The sequence below is a fragment of the Erpetoichthys calabaricus genome, chromosome 1 (genome assembly GCF_900747795.2).
Source record: "Erpetoichthys calabaricus chromosome 1, fErpCal1.3, whole genome shotgun sequence".
Classification (NCBI taxonomy): Eukaryota; Metazoa; Chordata; class Cladistia; order Polypteriformes; family Polypteridae; genus Erpetoichthys; species Erpetoichthys calabaricus.
In genome coordinates, this window is record NC_041394.2 from 161,216,489 (window position 1) to 161,234,481 (window position 17,993).

A 17,993-nucleotide genomic window follows, 5' to 3' on the forward strand; every position below is an offset into this window, starting at 1 on the left:
TCGGCATAGCTCACCGCTTCAAGTTTTCGATGACTGGGATAAGATTTTCGAGTCTTCTTTACATTATCCATTTTAACAAATTTAACAAAATCACAATTTAAATGACCGCTACGCGCGCGTGTTGACGCCCAGAGCAGAAAGAACGCGCTCCGGCCGCTCCAATTAACCGCGCCATGCAGGGAGTGAGAGAGACGCCAATATCTCACACTCTCTCCCCACTTAAAGAAATTAAATGGGCGCGAGTGAGACCACTGACCTCCCTCCCTTCTATTAGTTATAGGTTATAGTACGTTCGGCTTATCCATGAGTCCGGCTTATCTATGATACGATTTTATTTTAAAAATTCGTATGATTTTTGGTCTCCGGCTAATACATGAGTCCGGCTTATAGACAAGAACTTAGGGTATAACAGAACAAATGCGCTTTTTTCTAAGGCTATAACCGAAGAAAAAGAAACCAGGTTAGTGCTGCTTGCAGTCCTGCCTTCTTGGGTAGTATACTGGTTAGAGATGCTGACTCCAACTCATAAGGTTCTGTGTTCGAGTCTTAACGTCTTCCAAAGTAAACGTTTTGAGTAGTGAGCTGTTCTTATTATTATTATTATACAATAAAAGCATACATTTGATTTGCGACTGTAACAGCTGCTGTAAATGTATAGTACTTATCAAAGTTAGCGTCTTTTTTTAGTTTTACTAGTTTTACTTTATTTACTTATCTTCCTACAGCATAAAGTCACAAGTATACTGCAGAGCTTCCTCTGTTTGATCGTCAAGGGCATGCTCACAAATTACACGTGTAATGCCACGAAAAATACCTGCTGACACTTTCGTACGCGAGCAATGATACGAGAATGCAGTTAGACTTTTTTTGGGCACATACACCACGCTAGTGTTTAGATCTGGATGGTGTAGCGTTGGCGAGCTCTGTAAGCCGTGCTGTTTCTTTGAAGGACAGGTGATTGGCAGGATGACGCCGGACTTTCGCCTTTACACCTGGTGCAGCTGCGTTGTTCTTTTATGTGAGTCGACATTTCTTGCGGGGAGGGCTTCTGTTTTCTCTGATCTGAGTTCACCTCTGTTATAGCGCGTCTTTATTTGAAAACAGCAGTGTCAGATCGGGGCGAGCGTGAACGCTAACTTTGACAAGCACTATAAATTTACAGCGGTTGTTACAGACGTAAATCAAATGTATGTTTTTATTAACAATAATAGCAGCTCTCTACTCAAAATGGCAAACTTAGAAAGCTCCCAGCATCGAACCCAGAAGCTCTTGATTGGGAGTCAGCAGTTCTTAGCATTGCACCATGCAAGCTGTCGCATCAACCGCTTACCGCAACCTGCTTTCTTTTTTCTTCAGTTATATTCTTGAATAAAAACGCACTTGTTCTGTTATACTTGTACATTTTGTGAAAGTGTTTATTTGATATTTGGACTTCAGGCTTCACACCAGTCATTCTCGGTCACACACACCACTCACATCCACGTCCACAGTTTTCCCAGCCTCGTTCGCACACAAGTTCTGACACGGTTTTATATACAATCATCAGATTCAAATGTTAACAGTTCCCACACACAACTGCTGACTCCCAATCAAGAGCTTCTGGGTTCGATGCTAGCAGCTTCTCAAGTTTACCGTTTTGAGTAGAGAGCTGCTGTTATTGTTAATATTATACAATAAAAACATACATTTGATTTACGTCTGTAACAACCGCTGTAAATTAATAGTGCTTTTCAAAGTTAGCGTTCACGCTCGCCCCGATCTGACACTGCTGTTTTCAAATAAAGACGCGCAATAACAGAGGTGAAGTCAGATCAGAGAAAACAGTAGCCATCCCCGCAAGAAATGTTGACTCACATAAAAGAAGAACGCAGCTGCACCAGGTGTAAAGGCAAAAGTCCGGCGTCATCCTGCCAATCGCCTGTCCTTCAAAGAAACAGCACGGCTTACAGAGCTCGCCAACGTTACACCGTTCAGATCTAAACACTAGCGTGGTGTATGTGCCCAAAAAAAGTCTAACTGCATTCTTGTACCATTGCTCGCGTACTAAAGTGTCAGCAGGTATTTTTCGTGGCATTACACATGTAATTTGTGAGCATGCCCTTGACGATCAAACAGAGGAAGCTCAACAGTTCACTTGTGACTTTATGCTGTAGGAACATAAGTAAATCAATCACCTCGCATGTTATTTGGATCAAATAAAGACGCGCTATAGCTATTTATCTATCCCCTTAGCTGTTTTTATATATATATATTATATAATAAGTTATAAAGACACTTGTTCATGTTAATTGCAGTCTCAATTGTTAAAAATGTTTTAAAAGGAGCATCCCACATGAAAATACAACGATCAGACTGACTGACTGACAGTGCATACCACTTTATATGGTTAAAAAGAAAAAAAAAATAACTCTTTCTTTCCAGCGGGGAATCGAACTCGGGTCTCTAAGGCGCAACAGGCCTGCTGCGCACTGATTGGCTGATCAGTCTGTGTCAACTATCCGCGACTTAGTATGTATCGTGATTGTGATTTAGAGAGAATAAAAGTGAAAAAAAAAAAAACGGAAACTTTTACAAGTCCTATAAATGTACACCGTGTGTTACAGACGCAAACCATGTGTATGTGTGTACTGTATAATATTAACAATAAGAGCAGCTCATTACTGAAAACCGCAAATATAGGAGTGAGTCGGGATTGAACCGGGGACTCTTGAGTACACCGGGGACGCTTGATTACAAGTCAGCAAATCTTACATTACTCTATGGAAACTATTGTTTTTTCTTCAATCTTTTGTGAAAGTGTTTAGTTGATCTTTGGCCTTCAGGCTTCGTATATTATATAGTTTATGCCTACATTTTGTCCTTTACTACTAAAATATGAAAAATGTTTATGAAATGCGTGCGTTCCAAATAACGATCTATTATTTCCACTCAAACTCTAGCAGTTCAGTTACTCCCAGATAATCAAACAAGGCATGAGCAGGGAAAACTTAGTGAACGTTCTGCGACGGTGGGGGATGGAATAGCCGGCTCCTTGCTGGCTTGTCTTAATCGGCACATTTAGAAGACAAAAGAGAGGTGAGAACGGTTTTAAGGTGGGCCAGATCTACGAGTTTTTTCGTAGACTCTGGTAATTCTAGTGTTAAACACCAGTGCGGTTATTGAACCTCATGGGTCAAGTGACCATAATATAATACAGTTCTCAGTGTTTTGGAAGAGCATGCTAGTTAAGTTTGCAGAGGATACCAAGCTAGGTAGATTGGCTGATAACATAGAATTTGTTGAATAATTACAGGGATGGACTTTGGCAGTTACAGTCTTGGGCAGATTTGTGGCAAATTTAATGTAAAGTATTACTTATATTTTCAATACAAAATGGGAAGTTTGAAATTGAAAGTACACCTTATGAGAAGGATTTAGGAATCGTAGTGGACTTGTCACTATCGACTTCTATACGGTGTTTAGAAGCCATTAAAGGAGGTAACAGAAAGTTAAAGTATATAGCACTATGTGTAGAATACAAGTTAAAGGAGCTTATGCTTAAGCTTTATAACACACTGATGAGGCTTCACTTGGTGTACTGTTTTGCAGTTTTGGTCTCCGTGCTAAACAAAAGACAAAACAGCGCTAGAATAAGTCCTGGGAAGAGTGACTAGGCGGATTCAAGGACTGCAGGGAATGAGTTATAAAGAAAGATTAAAAGGATTCAGACTTTTCAGTTTAAGTAAAAATGGTATTAAGGGGTGACATGTTTGAAGTGTTTAAAATTATGAAAGGAATTAGTACAGTAGATCCAGATGGTTACTTTAGAATGAGTTCAACAAGAACATGAAGACAGTTAAACTTAAATTTTGCACCCACATTTGTCAGTTTTTCTTTACACAGAGAATCATAGGCACGTAGATGCCCAGTAGTGTGGTAGACCGTAGGACTTTAGGGGCCTTCAAAACCAGACAATGTTGTTTTGGAAGCAAAGTACTCGTCGGTGTACAAACTTTATGCACAATGTTTATTTTAAGGAATCAGTGGTGATCATACTCTGTTGTAACAATTTCAATCTGACAAAAAACAAAGTTTATGACCATTAATGTGTTACTTTTTATCCATCCATCCATTTTCCAACCTGCTGAATCCGAACACTGGGTCACGGGGGTTCTGCTGGAGCCAATCCCAGCCAACACAGAGCTCCAGGCAGGGAACCAATCCCGGGCAGGGCGCCAACCCACCGCAGGTTACTTTTTATTAATGTTAAAAATAGTGTCATACTAATTAATGTAATTCAGTTAAGCAAGAACAACTTTTGTACACTTTTGAAATAGGATTTTGCCTCCATTTTCCTATTTCCTTTGTAGGAACTTTAGTATCATTCCTTTTGATAAAGGTAGTTGTATTATTACCTGATGTACAGGTGCTCACATGCAATTTTTTAAGCAGATGACATTAGGATACTGATTTAAATGTTTATTTACACTTGATATGGAAAATAATTTAGCACTTTCCAATGGCACATACTAATGTAATCAAGTGGAAATTTGAGAAACAGTGTATTTCACATAATGTATTTTTTAGGTTTAATTTGTTTATGTTCATGTTTGGTCCTTTTTATTATTTATATTAATGTTGTTAATTATGATTGTTTTTGTTTAATTAGGGATGTGACAAGTACCAATACTTCTGTACCAAGTCAATGCCAAAATGTAAAAAATAACAGTTCATGCTTTTTTATACTATTAGTGGTAGTGTGTGAAAGTCAGTACCGTACTGCTGAATGACTGCAAGTGATTTATTAATTCGGAAAGCACAGTAATATGGTACAAAAGTGTGTGTAAAAACTTCACTTCAAAATTTCTTGACAGCGCATGCTCCCAACCCAGGCTAGGTGTTGCTACTGCACTTCATTAAATCATCTTGAAAAGAAAAGCTGCAGAAGTATTGTCTGGGGAAAAAAGTTGTTTTTGAGACTGGAGAATTTCAGTGTGATTCCTGGAATCATGTTTTATCATTAAAAAAAACAAAAATGCAAATGGTATAGATGTCTATAGGTGTCTATTCAAGCATCCATCTATTTTCTTATGGTCACACACTCCGAGTCATGCATAAGCAGTAGTGTACTGTATACTGGTGGCAACATGATCCTGTTACTGCCTCCTCAGGAGGAGACGGTCCTGGTGCTTGCTGGACACTTTTAGCTGATCACAGGACCCACTAGAGGTTGTTGGACTCTCGGGCTACCGTCATGAAGTCTGTTTCTGATTGTTTGGTCAGAGACATTCACTCCAGTGGCCTGCTGGAGGTAATTTTTTAGGCAGTGCTCCTCCTGTTTCTCCTTGCCCAATGGAGCAGATACTGGTGTTGCTGATGGGTTCTACTGCCCTGTCCAGCTCTCCTCGAGTAACTGCCTGTCTCCTGGAATCTCCTCCATGCCCTTGAGACTGTGCTGGGAGGCTCAGCAAACCTTCTGGCAATGGCACATACTGATGTGCCATCCTGGAGAAGTTGGACTACCTGTGCAACCTCTGTAGGGTCCAGGTATTGCCTCATGTTGCCAGCAGTGACACTGACAGTAGCCAAATGCAAAACTAGTGAAAAAACAGAACAGATGAGGAGGGAAAAATGTCAGTGGCCTCCACCTGTTAAACCATTCCTGTTTTGAGGATTGTCTCATTGTTGCCCCTCTAGTGCACCTGTTGTTAATTTCATTAACACCAAAGCAGCTGAAACTGAATAACAACCCCCTCTGCTACTTAACTGACCAGATCAATATCCAAAAAGTTTCATTGACTTGATGCTATACTCTGATTAAAAAGCGTTCCTTTATTTTTTTGAGCAGTATATTTTAGGGCACAATATTGTCCATTTTAATAATGTACATACTTCTATTTAAAAAGCAGGTTAAGGGGATTTTTGGTTCCTGCCATGTTATCAAATAGACATTGAATATTTCATTGTTATAAGTATCTCTCTCTATATAAAAGAAAATCCTGAAATGGAACGCAAATGCAAGGCTACGATACATGATAATCTCAAAAGACATTTTAAAGACCCGCAAGACCAAGGAGACTTGCCACGGTGCGTCTCGCGGGGACCATAAACATGAGACTTGGTGCCAAGAGATTGTCCCAGGGCCGTAGCAAAAAGGACAGCGGCTGTACAGGCTTTAAAAAGATCGAAGGGCAGCGCGACAGCAGCTACCCCAACCGAACGCGAGCAGCGTTCTACATCCTGCAAGAAAGAATTCAACCACGCCCGGAGCCAGAAATAAGACAGGTATTGCATTTACAACGTCACGCGAGACCAGGCAGTGAGCCATCATTTAAAACAAGTTAACAGACCTCTAAGCTAGCAGTTGTTGGATTGCATTTGGCAGGCAAGCATCATGTGCTCCGAGCTCTTCAAACAACGACATGCGACAGGCAGAAGAGGCAGCTAGCAAGCAGCAAAAAGACTTCAAATGATCCAAAGGCATATCCTTAGTGTACGTTCAGCCGCAAAACCCTTCACAACACGAGCAGTATTATACGTCTGGGAAGAAAGAGATGTACCCAGGCGTGAGGCAGGAAATAAAGAAACAAGTATTGTTTTTACAAAAGTTTTTAAAGTAAAAGTGAAAATAATGCATATGTAACAATTCACAAGAAAATAACAATCTCTTTAAATTGTAGATTGCCTGCCTAAGGTAAAGTCATCCCTGATGAATGGGGACGTGGGAATGAGGGGTCCTTTCATCGGATTAGCGCTATTTCAGATGTGGAATGGCAAAATGGGGGAGGCAGCTTGATGAATGAGGTCTCTAGGACTTAAAACAAATCCAAATCCTATTATATGATATCATCTAATGTGAAATTCTACTCCGTACTTCTATCATTTTTATTTTTATACTGTATTGAGGATTTATTCTCTTCTATGTGTTGTATTGACCCCCTCTTTTTGACACCCACTGCACGCCCAACCTACCTGAAAAGGGGTCTCTCTTTGAACTGCCTTTCCCTAGGTTTCTGCCATTTTTTTTTCCTACAAGGGTTTGGTTTTTTTTTTTTTTTTTTGGAGTTTTTTCTGGTCTTCTTAGAGGGTCAAGGCTGGGGGGCTGTCAAGAGGCAGGGCCTGTTAAAGCCCATTGCGGCACTTCTTGTGTGATTTTGGGCTATACAAAAAATAAATTGTATATCTGGTAAACCAAACACAGGGGTTGGCGAGCGAAGTGAGCAGGGGGCAGAGCCCCCTAGTTGAATACAAAACATTCTGGTCTTGTGGCACCCATATGTTTAATTATGTAGTTTTTATCAGTTTTGATTATTGTTTGGTTACTTTGTGTGGATGCTTGTTCTTCCATGTTCTTTGTTTTTTCTGGTGGTTATACAAGTGTCAATCTCCATTGTGGGACTGCTTAAGTGCAATAAAGGCTCATGGGAATTGCAGTCGCACTTTGGTACATTGTATATATGCACTTTTTGTTGGTGGGTGAGTTATAATTACAATTTCTTTGTTTGGTTTTCTGGTTTTTCATTTAATTGTCCTCTTGTTTCTTGGATTACAATTTAAGGATTGTGAACTGGACCTGGCCTTTTAAGCAAATATTTTGGTCTCCTGTTAGAGATACTTGAGTATTTTTTCTATTTTGTTTTTAAATTCTCCTTTTATTAAGAATTTTTTTGTTGCCTTGCTCTGTAAAAGCCAGGGGTTGAAGGTGATTCCCATCCCTAGTTGGGTATTTTCAGTTTAATTTGAGACATTTCTAAGTATATTTTTGAACTTTGAGAGTTGAGTGCATTTTAGCTTGGTGTAGGCCAAAGCCAGGTCGAAGTTAGTTTCCCTTTTGGTGCACCTCCTCTAGTGATGCTTCACACCACTTTGGCTATTTGTTATGAGTAACAGTATCTTGTTTTACCTGCCACACTTGGTCAATGAGTGGTATTTTTGAGCTGGAAAAAAAATCCAGTCAACACTGCACATGATTATCCTGTCATTTGTCATTAATATATTTCTATTTAAAATCTAACAAAAATGGTTCATGCAACATGTTAAAGGTTTTTAGCATTAAAAAATAATGGTCACAAAGCAAACTTTTTTTTTTTTTTGTATACCATTATTCACATTAGTATTGTAAACCTTTCATGTTTTCATTAGGTTCATTTTTTTCTTTCCCTCTTTTAGCCGAAACTCCTCTTAAGTGAAAATGGTGTTTTACACTTGTGGCCCTAATGAAGCTATGGTTGTGTCAGGTAAGCTTTATTATTTAAAGATTAGTTTCTTTTGCTTTAAGTGTTTTGATCTTTAATTGAAATTACATTAAAACGTATCCAATTCTGCTGGTAGATACACAAGTAAATGTGTGTGTTTTGGATATCGAATAGTTATATATATGAGTGTGCATTAGTTTTGGATAGGTGGTAAAATGATTCTGAAGCAAATAACTGATAACTGTAATAACCCGCAAACCTACCCCCCCACTTCGGCCTCCCTGGTGCTCCACACCATTGCCCTGCAGCATGTGCTGCTTCCCTCTTGATAGCTGTGAAGTCCTGATCATGTTTTACTTCATGAAGTAGACGAAGTGCCGGTTTTTCCACAGCTGCAATAGCGAGTGTCAGTAGAGTCAAGGTTGGAGGTGTGGTGAATTGAGTAGAAAGCTGACAGTAATAAAAAGCCTGAAATGCAGGTACTGTACCATTTTAAAATATGATCTTTGGTAATTTTCCTGTCCTGGTAATACCACACAATGCTAGTGTGCATTGCAGTGAACTATTGTCCTGTCCTCTTGTGGTGCCTGCCTTTCTCCTGATGCTGCCAACATAGGCTTCAGCCATTATGAAAGAGTGGACGCATGTAATGGGTGAATGGCATTATCTATCTACCTACTTGGGTCATGGTGGTGTAGTGAGGAAACTAGGTTCACATTTTGGCCTCCTTACTGGCTAAGCTTAGCTTGTACATTCTTTGTGTCTTTACAGGATTTTCTCCAAGAACTTGTTTCTTTCCATATTTCAAAGATGTGACTGATAGGTTAGTTGGGTTGTCTGAAGTGCCCTGTATGAGGCCGATTCGTCATTTTTGCCTGATTCTGCCAAGATAGGCTGTGTCCCTGCAACTTAATTAAGATGGTTCAGTAAGTGGTTGGATAGGTGGAGGGGAGCAGGAAATTGATAATCTAGGTGTTTGTCAGCATGACAAGTATATTGCACTGTATTTCAGATAAGAGTATTAATCAGTTTTATTTTAAGTATGATTATAATTGCTCATTTATTTGTAAATTACAGACAAAATTTTCTCTGATGCTAGTCTTTTTTTCTCCCCAACCTCCCCCCCCCCCCAAAAATCCCTCCCCACCCAGGATTCTGTCGCTCTCCTCCTCTTATGGTTGCTGGTGGTCGAGTTTTTGTGCTTCCCTGCATTCAGCAGATACAAAGGTATGTGGTACATTCTCCCATTTATTTTTAATGATGGCTGGCTTGTGAAAAATTCCACCACAGCTGCCCTTTCAAGCACCCACTCTTAGAATGGTAGGAAAGACATTGAATGCAGCTATTTCCTGAATACATCTAAGTTCAACTTAGGTACTTTAACAAAACAAGGTGACTCTAGATTTTATTGATGTAAGAGGTTTAACACATATAATCGGGATAAAAAGTAGTGCTGGGCGGTATACCGGTTCATATCAAAAAACGTTTTTTATTTTCGTTATGATATGGAGTTTTCTCATACCGCAACACCGGTTAAAATAGGCTAAGCAATGTTCGGAACCTGGCGCAGCGGGAAACTGTTTAAGGGGGGACCTTTTTCACTGCTACACCGCTAAACACGCATGCGTTAGTGGAGGTATTGCGCTGTGAAAATGGACGGTGAACATTGTAAAACTGAAGCTGTAGCAGATGATAAAGTTAAATATGATGACACAGAAGAACTTTTGCCGAAGAAAGGAGCCGTGTCTGTTGTCTGGAGATACTTTGGCTTTAAAAAGTCGGATGTGGGCCAAACAACTATTTATTGTAAATGCAGGAGGCGGCAACACGAGCAATTTGCTGCACCACCTTAGCCGCAAACATGCGTTGGAGTACCATGAATGCATGGAACTAAGATTGGCACCCTCCACGTCCTCAGGTAAAACTGAAAAACCTAGGGGACATTCAAGTCAGATGTCACTTGTAGACGCGTTTGCTAGAAGTACTGCCTACGACAAAAAAAGCAAGCAGTGGATCGAGATAACCAACGCCATTACAGTCCATATAGCCAAAGATATGGTTCTGTTAAGTACTGTGGAGAAAGGCGGATTCAGGGCTATGATCAAGACACTGGATCCCAGATATGTGATCCCAAGTCGCAAGTACTTTAGCCAAACGGCGATTCCCGACTTGTACCGAGAACACAGAGGGAAATTACAAGCAGAGGTGGCTACAGTCACCGACTATTCAACTACAGCAGATGTGTGGTCAAGTCGCACTATGGAGCCATATCTGAGCCTGACGATTCATTTTATAAATTATGACTGGCTATTGAAAAGTTGTTGCCTCCAAACAAGCTATTTTCCAAATGACCACACTGGCGAATTACTTGCTGCAGGCTTGCTGGAGGCACTCAATTCCTGGGGGCTTGCAGAGCAGAGGCAAGTGGCCATCACAACGGACAGTGGGGCCAACATCAAGAAGGCTGTCAAAATTAAAAATTGGACAAGACTCCAGTGCTTTGGACACAGGCTTCACACAGCCATAGGTATGTAATAGTTATTAAAATAAACTATTTTAAGTAATGGTAGTAAAAACATACTATAGTAATAATGTAGCAACCTCCGCGTCCGGTTCGAGAAGAAAAAAAAACAGACGTAGTAAAGTCTCACAAAAGTTTATTTGAACAGTCAAGAAATAAGAACGCCGACTTTGTAACCCCCCCACACAACCTTCCAGTTCCTTCTCCAACTCACCACTCTCCCCACTTCTCCTGTCCCGGGTGTCGCCCCCCCTTACCGCGTCTATCATGCCCCCGCTGTCATTCCTCTGCGCTGTACTCCGCCTTCCCTCAGTCGGATTCAACAGTCACTTCAAAAAAAAAAAAAATAAATAAAAAGGCTTCAACCTGTCTGAGACGCTACAATAAGAAATGTATAATGAAAGTGTGTATAATCAGTTTTCTGTTATCTCTATTATCAGTTAATACAGGTAGTCAGTCCCCTACTTACGATGGTTCAACTTAGATTTTTCGAAGTTATGATGTTCAAAGCGAGACGATAATTTATATAAATTTATATATAATATAATTTATATTTATATACATTTTCAAGTTGGCGCGGCAAACTTTTCTGTGGGCCGATCGATGCATTACGGTACGTTGTCGGAAACTCCCACGTTGTGAGATGCCTCAGTCTAGCTAGCTATCGTTTGAGACACTCCGATTTTGATGCAAGTGATCAGATGGAGATCAAAAATGAAAGTGAGGTACCGGGATCAGCTGATCTGACCCCAGCTGATTGTGGTGCTGAACATGTTCCTGTAGCTTGTGCTGAACACGTACTGAAAGAGCTTTCAGTACTGGTGGGAACATTGTCACGTGCCACAGGGCAGTACTCAAACCAGATGCTGTTGACCGTCTGGTTTTCCTTGCCCAGAATTTGTAATGGCTAAGATTTTCATAAGTGCCTTGTTCATTATGTTCAAATGTGTGAATACACATTCACTTTTTTTTTTTTCTCAATACTTGAATACTGTATAATGTATCTGGGCTTGAAGCTTTGAAGTAATAGTATTATTACTGGAATTTCCACTATTTATTTTATTATTGTTTTATTAGTTTAAATATAATGCAGTTTAATGATGGGATGGTTGAAAATATGTTGTCAAAATAGTTGTTTGCAAAATTTGTTCAATAAAAAGGTTCTATATTTTGACTGCATCTGTCATGCAATGTGATTCCTTCTCTTCATTAGTGCCACCCCCTTGAAAACCATCACTTTATGGGACCATTCAAACCTGTATTAACACTTTTGTGCACATTAAAATGTTTTTTTGTACAATGTACAATGCTCATGACAGTGGAATAGGTTATTCTTAGCCAGTCTACTGCAGTAATTGCAGTGGAAAATGTGGTTAATATCCACTCATGCATGGGAAAAAAATACCGTCAAATACCGTGAAACCGGGATAATTTAGAAAAATACCGTGATACAAAATTTTGGTCATACCGCCCACCCCTAATAGAGAGTAGAAAGAGTGAAATGTATCTGATAAGATCCTAGAGGATTTTTGTTAGCCTAAAAGATGTATTTCCACATAGAGATGTGATGTCATTGTATGATTTGTCTTATGTATTTTTAGAAGGAATTGACTCCACTTTGCTCTAGCTCTGTCAAGTTCATGTTTATTATTGCATGTGTTGCATGTATTTCACTATACTTTCTACATCACCACTCAGTAGAACCATGATCGAGTATTACTTATCAAACATGAATTTTACCGTGAAATCTCTTGATTCTTCTTTTCAAAAGTGATATACTAACTCAATAAAAAGGTGAATTTTTCTTACTGTATATAGTTGAGAGATTTTTTCCGGGTGGTTACCAGAACAACAGAATCAGTTGGTCAGAGCAGGATTAAATCCTTCTTACAGTCTCCATGTGAGACACAGCTGCCCTGGCAGAAGGAAAATGCCATAGTGTAATTAATGCAGAAGCTGCTAAAGAGTGACATGCCCTGTATGTGTACTACTTGCTGCAGAAGGGTAACAGGCAGAGGCACCAGCATATGTGGGAAAGAGAAGCAACCTGTAAAGAAATGTGCAATGTTCACCCATGGATCAATAATTATAATTGCCTAACATTTATTATAAACAAAGTTAAGCGCTTTTCATAAGTCAATAAAGAAAATCATCAAAATTTAATTTGATTACATATATGTGGTGTTTGGACAATTAAAAAACAGCAACAAGTACTCAAATAAAAGTCCAAGTTAGCTTAATAAGATATACTAAAAGAATACTTGTTCAAACACTAATAAAGTTTATAGTAATTAGTGCTGGGTGGTATACCAGTTCATACCGAAAACCGTTTTTATTTTTATGATATGGATTTTTCTTATACCGCAACACCGGTATAAATTTCCTAAACAACGTTCGAAATGTGGTGCAGTGGGAAATTGTTTAAGGGGGGACCTTTTTCACAGCTACACTGCTAAACAGATACAACGGAGTACATGCATTAGTGGAAGTGTTGCACGGGGGCTCTTTTTCACTGCTACACTGCTAAATAAGCATGCAACAGAGTACATGCGGTAGTACATGTGTGGTGAAAATGGACAGAGAACGTTCTGAAACTGAAGCTGTAGCAGACAATGATAAAGTTGAACGTGATGACATAGAAGAACTTTTGCCGAAAAAAAGGAGTTGCGTCCATTGCCTGGAGATACTTTAGTTTTAAAAGGTCGGATGTGGACCATTATGTTCAAATCTGTGAATACTGTTTCTATACTACTGGATAATACTGCAAGCCAAGTTGTACTTGTTTTATTTTTTTTCAATACAGTGTAATGTACCTGGGTGCTTTTTAATAGTAATAATAATAATGCATTTTATTTATAGGGGCACTTTACATTAGCAGTAAATCTCAAAGTACAACATAAAAAGATTAAACAAAGGCAAGGCAAGTTAAAAACACAGATAAAACAACAATAATTATAGCATTCTTGTTAATATGCTTTCCTAAATAGAAAAGTCTTTAGCTGTTTTTTTTAAAACAGCCCACAATCTGCTGTTTTCTCAGGCTCTCTGGTAGGGCATTCCAGAGCCGTGGTCTCCCATTGTATGAAGTTTGGTCACAGGGGGGCGAAGGCGGTAGATATTTGTAAAACGGAGGTTTCTTGTAGTGGATTGTAATATAAGGAGTTCTTTAAGATATTGTGGAGCATTTCCATGGATACACTGGTGAGTAAACAGAGTTTGTATTCGATACGAAGATGGATAGGGAGCCAATGAAGTGACCAAAGGATTGGTGAGATATGTTCATATTCCACACCCTCATCAGGATTCTTGCAGCACTATTTTGAATTTGTTGAAGCTTTTGAAGGCTCTTGTTGGGTATCCCGATGAGGAGTGAATTATAATAGTCCAGTTTGGATGAGACAAAGGCATGAATCAGCTTTTCAGCATCACAGAGGGAGAGGTAGGGATGGAGTTTGGCTATGTTTTGGAGATGAAGGAATGCAATTTTACACAGGTGATGGATATGTATATCAAATGACAGATGGGAGTCTAACTTGACACCCAGATTTGTAACAGAAGGGTAGAGGGTAATGGTACGGTCAGAAAAGGAAATACAATTTATAGAGGAACGAACTTGATGGGGGGTGCCAATTAAGAGCTTCAGTTTTGGTGCTGTTCAGCTTGAGGAAGTTCTTGGACATCCAGGCCTCAATCTCATCCAAGCAAGAGGAAAACATTGATGGAGGTGTAAGAGAAGTCAAATCCAGTCTCACATAGAGCTGCTTATCCTCGGCATAGAAATGGAATGAAACTCCATGCTTGTGGATGATGTGACCCAGGGGTAGTATAGATATTAAAGAAGGTCGGACCAAGGACTGATCCTTGTGGGACTCCACAGGTGACAGTGTGGGTATGATATTTAGCATCCCCCAAGGCCACATACTCAGTCCTGTCTGTAAGCTAGGACTTGAACCACTCGAAAGCAATGCCAGAAAGTCCAATTGTATAATGAAGATGATGGAGAATGTTATGATCTACCATATCAAATGCAGCTGTAAGGTCCATTAGGATGATGGAGTGATGGAGAGCCCTGGTCAGCAGCCATCAGGAGGTCATTGGTGACTCTGACCAGGGCTGTCTCTGTGCTGTGAGAAGTTCGGAAACCAGACTGAAATTTTTTAAACAGATTGAATTTTTTGAGGTGATCCTAAAGCTGAACCAAAACAACCTTTTCCAAAACCTTAGACAAAAATGGAAGGTTGGAGTTCGGACAATAGTTTGCTATCACTTCAGGATCCAAAGAGGATTTTTTTAATTGAGGTCTAATTTTTGCGGTTTTCAAGGCCAGTGGGACTAAGCCGCTCTGGAGAGAGTGATTAATGATGTCCGCAATAAGAGGGCTTATATCTGATACATTAGATTTTATCAGAGGAGTAGGAAAAAGTCCAATGAACACGTTGAAGAATGCATTCTCTGTATGATGTCCTCAACTTCTTTACCTGTGGTACAGAGGAAATGGGAAAGGCATCCCATTGGCTTTGATGTAGAAACATCCAGCGATGGAAGGCTGGAGGCAGACAATGAGGAGCGGATGCTGTTCACTTTAGAGGTGAAATATTCAATAAAATTATTGCACTGCTCCTCTGTGAAATTATTACAGGCGTAGGTGTGAGGATTGAGTAAATGGTTTATCACGGAAAAAAGTTGTTTGGAATATCCAGGACTGTTATTGATTTAAATTTGAATAGTATTGAGATCTGGCAGTGGTTAGTGCCCTGGAGTAGTTTTTTTGGTGTTCCCAATAAGCTAATTTGTGGACTATTGAACTGGTTGCAACAAAACGCCGCTCGAGGGCTCGCCCAGCTGTTTTCATCTGTCGAAGCTCACTTGTAAACCACGGGGTAGATTTTACAAAAGAGACCACACGTGATTTAACTAGGGCATGGGTCTAAAGGATGTTGTGGAGCCCATTGTTGTAGTAATCGACTAATTCACTGACAGAAGAAAGGTGGGGAGCAATAGAGAAGATCTTAATGTCCGCATTTAAATCAAATTTATTTTTTTCAGGTTCCTGAAGCGGATACAGTGCTGTGGTTTAGAGTATAGTGAATTTGTGGGTAAATCCATTGAGACAATTTTGTGATCGGAAACGCCCAGATTTAAGTACTTGGAGGACTGAGATGAGGACTGAATCAGTAATGACTAAATCGAGGATATGGCCCTTGTTGTGAGTGGGGACCTCAACAAGTTGCCTCAGATTTAGGCAGTCTAGGAGCTCTAAGAGCTGAGCAGCAGAGTAATTCGAGGGAGTGTCCACATGTATGTTCAGATCTCCAAGAATCGGTACATTTGATAATGTTGTACAGAAAGACGAGAGCAGCTCATTCATTTCCGTAATGAATTCAGGGTGTTGTTTTGGTGGTCAGTAAATAAGAAGTATTGTTATAAAAAGTGGATGCTTGCAATTTTATTGCCAGGCATTCAAAAGTTGAGAATTTAGGAAGGGGGAGAAGCAATAATTGCAAATCAATCCGATGAATTACAGCCAGACCACCGCCATGTCCAGAGCTGCAGGCATTTTCAAGGTAGGTGTACCCAGGAGGGCAGGACTCGTTGAAAACGAGTATACCTAGGATTTATGCCAGGTCTCAGTCAAACAAATAATGTCAATCCCCCTGTCTACAATGTGATTATAAATTAGACAGGCTTTATTTGCCAGGGACTGAACATTAAAAAGTTCAACTTTGATGTTAAGCGAGGTGTTGCTTTTAACCAGAGGATGAAGTACGCTGAAACCCACTACAGGGTTTCCGTCTCGTCTGGACTGCCGCCAAGCAGTGTTTTTAGTCTCTGTGGCGCTCGGCTGGCGTATTCAGGCTGCCACGGAGCGAGGTGCTGCTGACCACAAGGACGGAATGGAGCTCCCGGTCTTGATGTAAACAAACCGCCGACCATATCCCCTATGGACGAAGCGGGGGCGACAGAGGAGTCCCAGTTGTTTGACTGTGATGTCAAATGGAAGGCTGTGGTTGTCGAGCTCCAACAGTTGCGATGGCAGATATCAAAGCATGCCGGCATGCGGAGGAGATATGGCCCCGATGTAAATAGTCGGCCGTAGTCCTTATGTGTACAGTTGGACAGCTGTGGTGCAAATTTCAAATAGAGTGACATCATGTTGACTTTATTCTTGACATTTGTACGTGATTCTCGCCGTTTATGTCAAGATTAAAGTCGAGTCTCGTAATTTGTCATTAAAGTAGAACATTGTAAACTAAACTTCATCGTAAAATGAATATTTACTAGATTTTCTTAAACCCCGTCATAAGTTATGTAGCACATTAAATGCTTTGTGTTAAGTATTCCCCTAGCCATGTTAAATTGGTACGTGTTACTTAAACTGACTTGTTCTTGTACTGAGGAGGCGCCGGCAGTGATCGCTGCACAGAATACACTCACTTCATGATATTCCTGCTCCCTGAACATTTAGAATGCTAAGATAAATACTTGATATAATTTTCATGATGAAATGCATTAACGAATGTATTAATCATGTGGGGGCACGGTGGTGTGGAGGTTGCCCTGCTGCCTTGCAGCAAGGGTGTCTCAGGTGTACCCTGCCTTGAATTTGCATGTTTTTCTGGTGGGTTTACTCAGTGTGCTTCAGTTTCCTTTCAAAGTCATGTAGGATGTGGGGTTTTGTTATGTTATATTGACCCTGCTAGTGTATGTTTTGCTCGTATTCACCCTGCGATGTGCTGGCGCCACGTTCAGGATTTCCTCCTGCCATGCACTCAATGCTTGCTGGGATGGGCGCAACCCTGAATGGATGGCATAATTAAACATGTATAACGATTTTTTTTTTTTAAAGTTCTGAACACTCTGGTCTAAGTTTATAACTAGTTTTAATTTCACGAGGATGTTTATCGTGTGGCGATTGGTTATGTGGAGAAAGAAAAAGGAAGGATAGGAACTGGAGGTTTGGTGCGTCAGAAAGAGACCGCACGCATGCAATAAAGAAAGTCCGCTTAGAACAACATCCATTGAATTCAGTGTTCGTGTCTTCGACCACCAGATCATGAACCTAACATTTATACAATATTTTTTAAACATGCACGATACTCATTCATATATCCAGTTTTTTGGAACCTTGTCACACCTGCCATAAAGTTCTCTACACTTAACGTACACCTGGGGACCTCTTACTGCAAGGGAGCAGCACTACTGCCACACAACCGTGCATGTTTAATACCTGTTTTAATGCATTTCATCATGAAAAATTACCTTGGCATTCTACATTTTCAGAGATCAGGAATATCATG

The 17,993-nt window shown here is 40.1% G+C and overlaps 1 protein-coding gene across 1 annotated transcript in view; it reads left to right on the forward strand.

Annotated features, from left to right (window-relative positions):
• The window catches only part of LOC114656464 (flotillin-1), a 168,715-nt gene that overhangs the window by 13,440 nt on the left and 137,282 nt on the right, over positions 1-17,993 (forward strand). Inside the window, exons 2-3 of the mRNA XM_028808129.2 lie at positions 8,149-8,216; positions 9,326-9,401. Coding sequence (XP_028663962.1) covers positions 8,171-8,216; positions 9,326-9,401 — 122 coding nt within the window. The 5' untranslated portion in view covers positions 8,149-8,170. The remainder of the gene's footprint in view (positions 1-8,148; positions 8,217-9,325; positions 9,402-17,993) is intronic.